This window comes from Pteropus alecto, unplaced genomic scaffold (genome assembly GCF_000325575.1).
Source record: "Pteropus alecto unplaced genomic scaffold, ASM32557v1 scaffold114, whole genome shotgun sequence".
In the NCBI taxonomy this organism is placed as follows: domain Eukaryota; kingdom Metazoa; phylum Chordata; class Mammalia; order Chiroptera; family Pteropodidae; genus Pteropus; species Pteropus alecto.
This window is the reverse complement of record NW_006435793.1, coordinates 5,426,697-5,436,780: the sequence shown is the minus strand read 5'-3', so window position 1 is coordinate 5,436,780 and position 10,084 is coordinate 5,426,697. Positions and strand designations below refer to the sequence as shown.

General features: G+C 35.5%; 1 protein-coding gene across 5 annotated transcripts in view; it reads right to left on the bottom strand.

Annotated features, from left to right (window-relative positions):
* GNE (glucosamine (UDP-N-acetyl)-2-epimerase/N-acetylmannosamine kinase) overlaps window positions 1-10,084 on the bottom strand; it is a 30,292-nt gene that overhangs the window by 14,522 nt on the left and 5,686 nt on the right. For all 5 annotated transcript variants that reach the window (XM_015589079.2, XM_006911580.3, XM_015589077.2 and 2 more), the window contains 2 exons: window positions 4,053-4,504; window positions 1,026-1,178 (listed from right to left, as the gene is read on the bottom strand). In XM_015589079.2, the coding sequence (XP_015444565.1) occupies window positions 1,026-1,178; window positions 4,053-4,504 (605 nt within the window). The remainder of the gene's footprint in view (window positions 1-1,025; window positions 1,179-4,052; window positions 4,505-10,084) is intronic.

Sequence of the window (10,084 nt, the reverse complement as noted above, 5' to 3'; positions counted from 1 at the left end):
GGAAAAATATCTCTAATATAAATTATATACAATCAGGAAAGTACATTACAAACAGAATATCATTGACAATGAATATCAAATGAGAGATATATAATTACATTGCAAATATTTATTCAAAAATTTAAAGAATTAGAAAATAATATTAAGATTTTTGAAATATTGATAAGTTACCTGGACAGAACCTGTGTTGTGGGTTCTTAATTTTTTTCCAACTAATACCCTACTTTGTTTCCCCTAATAGTCAAGATTACTAAAGGACACTAAGAAGGATTACTTCAGAGTAAGATGATGACACCTTGACACTGCAGAGAAGGGATCCTGCCTCTTTTACCAAAAAATGCCTAAGAGCTCATCAATGAGTGGTGTCAGCTAATAATAGTCAGTGTTTGAAAATTCCTCAGTGTTTGACCCTGCTCTGGCATTTCTCGTTTATATCTCATATCCCCATTAACATGGCTAAGGTGTCACTAGCAACAAAGCCTGTAGTATCATCCGCTAGTAGGTGATCAACCAGGCCAGGCTTGAGGATCGACTGGTTGGGGACTCCAGATCTAAATTGTTTAAGCTCAAGATTACTTTAAGGTATAGCTAACATCAATAGGAAAACAAGAAATAACAATAATGGCTACTTTACTGTGGTTAGTTGGGATCACTACTTTCCTAAAGACACTTTCAAATTCTGAGGTTTATGTCTCTTAGCTACTGCAGTTTCTCATTGGTGAAAAATGGAGATTTAAACATGAACCTAGAGTGAAGATTAGAGAGATCTTTTTTTAGTATTTATTTCTTTCCCATTAAGGGTCTACTAGACTTGACAAAAACATCACAAACTCTCCAAACTACTGGAAAATTGGTGATCCTTTAAAAACTGGAATGCATTTCAGAACAGAGTGGCCTTCAATGTAAAATAAGCTAGATAGAAAAAAAATTAAAATAAAATGAGGAAGATAGGGCAGTCAAAGATGACATAATAGAAACAAAACTGGAAAGGAAGGTGGCATACTTTCATTTTCAAGTTCAATTACCTGCATCAATATTTGGAAACAGAACTAGGGTCCGCTTGTTAAATGAGATAAGTGCATCCAATGTTAACTCAAACATTTTAATGGAATGCTTAATGTCAGTGGTCACAGGGTGCTGTAGTGCAACAATGTAATCTTTAGATTTTACATCATCACCTGTTTAAAAAAAAGTCAAACCACATTGCTTTATTAGTTAAGAATCTTAAAGGAGAAAGAAGTGAATTCTAAAAAGCAAACCCCAAAGTCTGCTCTTAAAAATTCCAAAGAAGAAAGTTTCTCACATTCTAAGCAGGGCATCCAAATTAGGTTCAAATGATAAGAACTTATAAACAACAAGTCCAAGGATTCAGCAAACTTAATATTTTACAAAGGTACTTGCTACCACAAACAAAACATGTAACTTTAAATAAGAGAAACCAGAATTCATTGTTTTAAAATCCAAAATATTTCAAAGCATTAGAAAAATGTGAATTTCCCCAATTTCTAGCTAGTGTTTCTTCTGAATTATCAGCAATATTAATGAATAATATGTTACAAATCAGGGCATTTAGAGCTTGAATGAGTATTAAATATATTTCATATAATATATAATCTATATTTCCTATAATATATAAAATATATGAGCCTCCCCATACCATCACCCACCAAATTCAACAAATGGCAAATGTTTCAAACTCTGTTCAAAAGACTAGAAAGGCTTCACTTATTCCCAGGCTAGAATACTCAGGACCGTTCCCGTAGCAAAACTTTGAAGTATAAATGGTTCCAATGGACAGTGCTATGCCAAATAACACAACACATTTATCAACAGGACTTACATTAAATTTCCATAAAAATGAAAATGAGCTCCGCTCACTTATTTTTAATAAAAGAATATATTTCTTTGTGATATTAATTTTAATGATCAACTTTATCATGAACTATAAGTTTATCATTAATTTCCAAATTCACAGTAGTTAATTTTTGATTTAATGGTAACAATTTTTACTAAGAATCTTCAGTAGTATTTGATTTGAAAGACTATAGGCTCCAAATTTTTATTTTAAAAAATTATTGGCCCCATATTAAGTTCTAAAGTGGAGGATGGAAGGATATAATTATCAAAATTTTGTACAAAGTAGAAAAAAGACCTAAAGGCTTAAAAGAATCTATCAAAAACAGAAGTCTAGAAGAATCAGATGAACATATTAAGGTCATTAGATATAGATCAGGGCCACTAGAAACTATTGGGAGAGAAATAGCAATAAAACAAGTGTCTTCACTCTAAGGCAGCGGTCCCCAACCTTTCTGGCACTAGGGACCGGTGCTCCTATGACAATCTAATGCCTGATGATCTGAAGTGGAGCTGAGGAGGTGATGCTAGCGCTGGGGAGTGGCTGCAAATACAGATGAAGCTTTGCTCTCTTGCCTGCCGCTCACTTCCTGCAGTGCGACCCAGTTCCTAATAGGCCTGGAATCTGGGGCCAGGGGTTTGAGGACCCCTGCTGTAAAGGACATGGAAATATTACGTATATGCTGCAATCTGACCACAGGTACAAGTTGGTCCTGCTATAATGCATGTTTCTATAGGGTGAATTAGCTCATCTGTGACTGGTAAGTAGAGGAATGATGTCAGCTTTTAATGTAGTACTTGAGTTACTCATACATGATTCCCTCTGATTTCCTCTTACATACAAAGAAACACCACAGTAAATATAGAACCTTACAACACAAAACAAAATGATGGTACCTAACTGGAAAGGGTTGCATGGAAGGGCTGAAACTGCTGAGTTCTGGAGAGAGTGATAACGTCAGGAATTGCACAGCAAGAAGCAGGTGCAAGCTTTGCACGAAATGTATTATTGCCAGGGATGGGTAGCTTCAGCTCATTGTCCTGTTTTCTTTTTCACTTTTTTAAAAAAAGACATCTAATTTTTGCCCTTTTGCCATCCTTCTCTTATAAAGAGACTGCTTAAATGGCACCATATAGAGCCTTAAGTTACAAAGTGCAGTCCTGTTGCATTCTGCATTATATCGTTATTTTCTATTATATAGTGCAGATGTTTCTTAATCACACTTAAAGGAGAAGATAAATGAGAGTGAGAATGTGATGGAGCTTCTGCAATCCTATGCAGAGGGTTATTCTACACAACTTGTAGAATTGCTACAACTGATTGCTAAGGGGCAAGTGGAAGTGAAAAGGAAATTTCAGCCGTTTACTCCAAGAGAGCTTTCATTATTAGGAATTCAACATGTCTTTTTAATTTTGCTAATATTTTATTGGGACTTTTATTTTTTAATGTCCTGGTTATAAAGCTGCATGTTCTGAGTGGCCTAACACTATTTCTCCTATAAGCAGAGTGATGACATCAGAAATTGCAGATTGAGAAGCAGGTATAGGCTTTGAACAACTATGACTTTTGCTTTTCAATCATCATCATCATAATCCTTTTCAGTAAGTATTTATGCCTTACTAACTGCTTTCAACATTCATCTCATCTGAGCATTCCAACAATCTGCTTTCAATATTCATCTCATCTGAGCATTCCAACAATCATGTAAGGAAGGCATTAAAATTAAAAAGAAGAAATTTTTCATTGTACTAGAAAACAAAATAAAGGACAACAAACATAAACACACATAATTCTACTAACCAGAAATATTATAAATGACTTGGTGTACATGCTTCCTTAACTTTCCATTATGTTACTGTTTTCATGAAAATGGCATATTATAAATTTTGTAGCTTTTCTTCCTTTTTGCTATGTCAGGATCTATCGCTGTAACTATTCACCCATAACATTATATTTAATGGATTAAAAGCATTCCGTTGTATAAATTTAACATTAAAAATTCAATCCATTAAGTCTATTTTATAGAAAAGGTGAGTCTCAGAGAGTCTCATAACTCTCAAAGGGCAAAATCTATGAACTAAAATCTTAGCCTTCTGATTGCTAATGGAATATTCTTTCACAAGTTTCTTAGAGGACTGAAACATACCCAATCAACACTGACAAACACAACCATTAGGCTGAATAGTCTGATGCGTACCTAACCACATCCGAATGACGCTCATGTAGTCTTTGTTCTTGGCAGAGAGAAGTTTGTCATAGGAAGGGCAGCCTGCCAAAAGGATGCGATCATGGTCCTCACACATGGAGATCAAGTGCTGCTCTGCACTTCGGGTGCAGCACACATGATAATGAGCCAGTTTTGTTATGGCGTGTCTGATAGAGTCATCAATGGTCCCACTGACTTCCCCACCTTCAATGTGAAGGATTCGGATGTTCATCAAGGCAGCAGATGTAGCCAGAGCTAAGGCATCAAACCTGTCTCCGTGAACAATCATGATATCAGGCTTCAGACGATTGAGGACATCTGGTAGCTTCACTAAGGCTAGGCCTACTGACTCCACCATGGCTGCTTCATCTTCCCCTCTAACAATCGTGTGCAGCCTGGTATTAATGTCAAAGTCATCTTGTTCAATCATGCGGTATGTGTTTCTAAAGCAGGAGAGAAATAAAAGATTTGAAATAAGCATGTTTATAAATACTGGGCCAAAAAGCAAGAGAAAAGCAATCTAACATCAACTCTGAATGGAGAAATATTTTATAAAATTTCCCTGTTAAATAAGCTGAAGTATAACTTACAAAAATTAAAAGCCCTGACCATAAATGTATAGAATGCTTGATTAATTTTTCTACCTGTATACCTTCTAGCCGCCACCCAGATAAAGACAGAACACATCCAGCGTCTTAGAAGTCTCACTTGTGCCCCTCTTAGTAAGTATGTAGAGGGAGAAACATCTGAGGGAGAATTTTTTTTATTAGGAAGAAAAGACCAAATTTTACAGTGGTCACGACTCTTTATTTATAAATTTATAAAAAATATGCTACTTAATAGAAAAAAATGTTACTTTAAAGCAAAGCTCATTTAAAAAATAGTAGGTAACTAGGACACCTGACATGTCACTATAATATAAATGTCTGAATGATGGAAATTATCACCTGAATTCCTTGTATGGTACCATTAATGCAGCATAATTCTGATTGGGGTGAAAATGTAGGTTTTACAGCATTAAATTAGCTGTGAAATGCAGCTTCAAGCCTGTTTCATGCTTCAATACGTTTTTTTAAATATTATAACACATTTATTTAAAAACTGGAAAATACAGAAAATTATCATCCATAACCTATCACTCAGCAATATCAGTGTTATTTTTTCTTTCTAGCCATTTTAACATGGCTGAGAACACATTACACAATTTTGTAATCTACTTAACATTTTCTCTGATCATGAACAATTCTTTACATATATCATTTTATATCATATGGATATCCTAGTAGTCATTTTATAGATTCCGTTGGATTTTCCTACACAAGCTATGATGTTGCCTGTAAATAATGACAATTTTTGTGCCTTTTATATACCTTGCTTTAGTGTATTGGCTATTAATGTCAGTGCAAACTGAAGGCAGTGATGAAAGCAACTATCAAGCTGTGAAAACACATGAAGGAAATTAAACGCATGTTACTAAGTGAAAGAAGCCAATCTGAAGAGGCCATATGCTGTATGACTTCAACTTTATGACATTCTGGTAAAGGCAAATCTGCGGAGACAGTAAAAAGATCAGTGGTTGCTTGGGTTTGGGAGAAAGGATGAATAGCATATTTTTAGGATAGTGAAATGACTGTATGATACTATAACAATGGATACATGTCATTATACACTATTCTCCTGTAGGAAATGTCATTTTTGTCTTGTTGCTTTCAAGATTTTTTGTTTTCAGCAGTTTGACTATACTATGTCTGCATGTAGTTTTCTTTGTATTTATCTACGGAGCTTTCTGGATCTGTACATTGAAGTTGTTTGCCAAATTTGGAAAACTGGCCAGCATTTCTTTTAAGATTTTTCTGCCCCATTTTTCCCCCTCTTTCTGAGATACCAGTTTAATATATATTACATTGCTTTTGACATTGTTCTAGAAGTCACTGAGGGTCTGCTCTTAATTTTACTAATTTTTTCATTCTGTCCACTGAATAGTTCTTATTGATCTGTCTTAAACGTTCACTGACCCTCTCTTCCCTACAGCATCTACATCAGGTGAATTTTTTATTGCATGCATCGTACCTTTCAGTTCTAGACTTATTTGGTTCTTTTTATAGTTTCCATTTCTCTGTTAAGACAGCTGCTCATTGAAATAGTCCTTGTCTTGTCTGCTAATTCCAGCATCGAAGCCATCTCTGGGTGTTTCCATTGACTTTTCCTCTTGATGTTAGGTCAAATTTTCCTATTTCTTCAAATATCTAGTAATTTGTGATTGTATACTGAACATTGTAGAGATTCTGGGTTCTATTATCTTCCTCTTAAGACTATTGATTTTTGATAGAGCAGGCAATTAAATTATCAACTGAGCACCTTGAGGAAGTTCAGTTTAACACTTTATTAGGGGTCACTTGTTTCAGTTAAAAAGCAAATGGAATGGTTTTACTCCTAAGGTGTAGCCCTTCTGGGATTTCAATGAAAATCCTGAGAAGTGTCCTCTAACTTGGTAGGACTCAGACTCTCAACTGTCTCCCCTGAGGTGGACAGCAGATAAAACAACTCCAGTTGTTTTCTGCTGGGTTTCCTGGGGTCCCCCATGCATGTGCAGTTCGGTGGTCAGCGAAGAATTTGAGAAGAGTCTCTGTACAGACTCTGGGGCTTCCCTGTGGCTCCTTCATTTCACAATTTCTTCCCTCAATTTCCAGATGCTATAGAAGCTCAAGTTCCATTTTCTGGCACTTCGACCTAAACAACGGTGGCTTTCTGCTTGAGTCCCAGCCAACTTACACCTTGTGTACTGGGGGATACTCTAGGAGGAAGAGCTGTTTAAACAGGGATCTCACCTTCTATAGTTCTCTTCTATGGAGGATCAAATCCTCTCCAGTTTCTGCTGCTGGTCACTATCCAGTACCTTCAAGTAATTTTTAAAAATATTCTGTCCGGAGTTTACAAGCATTAGCTGTGGGAAAGTTAGTTAGATACGAGCTGCTCTGTCATTACTAAAACCTCAACCTTTTCTAAAAAACTATTTTATAAATTTCTTGAATTGAATATTTAGTTCAGTTACTCCTTATTTTTCTGCCATATAATGAAAGCACTTAAGACTATAAATTTATTTCTAATTAAAAGTTTTCTCTTATCATTTTATTTCCTTTATTATTTTCCTATTTTTATTATTTATCATTTGTCTTACCCACCAGAACGTAAGTTCTATGAAAGCAGGGACTTTCTTTGTCTTATTTGCTACCTGATACAGTCTAGAAGCTTAATAAGTATTTGTCGAATTTGCAAGATTGTTTTACACATGTAGCCATGCTGAGTTACATAACTTTAATTATTAAAAAGAGAAGTCACAACAATATTTGTCTTTCACAATATTTCAAGAAGGCTAAAAATATCTATTTTCAGGATAGAAATACTACCGGAAATTACCCTAGCTGAGCTTGAATTTTGGTTGCTTAGTATTTTATATTGCTTAATTAATTCTGTATCCCAAGAAGGCTACAGTTTTACTTCCTGAATTCAAAACCGCACTATTTCTATTGATGGGGGGGTGGGGGTGGAGGGGGGAGAATGTAATTGAATACATATTTTGATTCTTCATTAGCTGAAGGACCTGGATTTCAGGACAGTTCTGTTTCTGATGGGCAGCGCATGCAACATAGCTTTAATTCTGAGACTGTCTCTCCTACAGAATGTCCATATCTGACCACATGGTTCTTTCAGGAACAAGAAGATTATCCCCTTAAAACATTATCTCAAAAATAAAACAAAACACTGTGTCCCTTAACAGCAGATATCCTTTAAGAATCTGTTAAAGCCTGAACTAAACCAAAATATTGAGTTTATTTTTAAACTAAATTCTGTATTGGACAAACCTGCGTTAAGTATTTAGTTTGAACTGCTGCCAAACTTGAACATTTTCAAAACTATGGGACTATAACAAAAGTAGGCCACTGATATTTTCTGAATGAATTGGACTTGATCCAGTGCATTTGTTTCAAGTCCCTAAACTGAATCTCCTCACAGGAGTAGGGTCCTCATGTACTCATACCACCACACCAATTTTCTCATTAATCTTCACTGATAGTACCTCTCCCCTTTTGAATACCCTGTCTCTAATTTAGAAGCATCATTCTTAGATGAAAATGACTTCAATGAGTTCAATGGTATATCAGTTTTTGTTTTCCGATTCTTTGTCTTTTCTTTGTGCTATTGTATATTAAACGTACAAAGAAACATGATTAGCAGTTCTCAAACTTAATCTTCCCATCATCAAAGGGAATTTGATTCTTGAGGGATTTGTTTTCTCCTCAGCCTTTCCACTGGTGATAACCCCGCTACCGTGAATTTTCCAGCAGAAAATGCTGTGTACATACCAACTATCTTCTAATGATGTCATGAGATACAAAAGTTATGCACAATAATTATGAAGATAGCTATTCTCTGTTAGAGTCAACTAGACTTAAACGTCTTCATCCCTCCCAAGAAATTCCCATCTCCATAATTAGCATGTTTGACAGGCTTATTCTAAGTTTTTCACTTTAATTTGTTTTTATTTTCAATTTCTAGCCAGAGCAACTTCCTTTAGCCGTGAGGATATTAATCTTTCTGACTCCAAGATAGTCACTTTAACGCTCTTTGAGCAACTGGTTGGTATGGGAACCAGTCTGCACAATGTAATGAGCACCAGTTGCAGGGCACTCTATCTGTGGGGGCGGGGGGGTGGTGTGTGAGAGGGAGAGGGAGAGAGAGAGAGAAACAGGGGAGAAGAGAGAAAAAAGAAAAAAGACACAGACATGACAGTACAGAAGATTTTGGCATACACGACTTCAAAATTCTCAAGCAATCTTGAAGTGCTGAATCATGAAATGATGTGCAATTTTGCTAAGCATGAATTTGAACCCCTTCTATATGAGGCTAGTGTAGGGGAGCAACTTAGCTAATGATTAAGCCAACTGTCAGACCAAAAACAGCCTGTTCCAATCCATTTTTTCACATTTTTGTGGGGGAAACACTATAGAGCAGAGTTTCTCAACCTCAACACTACTGACATTTTGGGCCAGATAGATCTTTGTTTTAAGGGGCTGACCTGTACATTATAGGATGTTTAGAAACACCCCTAGCTTCTTAAAAAAAAAAACTGTTGAGTAAATGAACAATTGAATTTCTAAGTTATCTGTTAGGCATTTGATTTCCTTTTTTTATGTTTTATTTTTTATTTTAAGTGAGGCAACCCTTGGTTGACCTCACAGATTGCAAGGACCTTGTCAGCTTACAATCTCTTATTTTTTATTTTTTATGCCTGCAGTACTGGGTCTTCCTAGGTGGTCTCCCAACCAAGTACTAACCAGGCCCGACCCTGCTTAGCTTCTGAGATCAGATGGGTGATTTCCTTTTATAACCCAATTCTTAAGAGTATAAAAATGCTGTTTTTAAAAAAATATCCAAGTAGGTGAAGTAGAATGGTAACTTCTTTTTTCTGTTGGTTTAATGTCTTCTTAAAATAGATAATACATTCACATGGTTTTAAATTCCAGATACAAAAGGTTATACAGTGAAAAGGCTACCTTCTCACTTTTGTTTCCCAGTCATCCAATTCCTCTCCCCAGAAACAACCAATTTTTTATGTTAGAATGTACTTTAAATATACATTTCAATTAAGTACTACGTCACATTTCCTATTTAACAGTTTCATCAGACAAATACCACCTTTCCGTCCTGAATTACTTTTGTAGGCAGATAAGAAACCTACCACAATTTCCTTGAGAGCAACTCTCCCACCAGTTTTCTGTCAAACTTTTCTCATAGAAGTAAAAGAACCCACTTAGACTTTCATCTTAGGCTCTAGCTAAAATTTCTCTTCTATTTTTGTCCTATCTTTGTCATATGTATGGAAAACCCAAATGGGTTTTCTTAGAATTCATTTCACATTTTTAAAGTCTATGAATTTTTGAGCTATCCATAAATTTCTTCTCTACTCTAAGTATTTTCTTAGAGCAAATTGCTAGATTGGTTTTTGGAGGGAGGTTTTAATT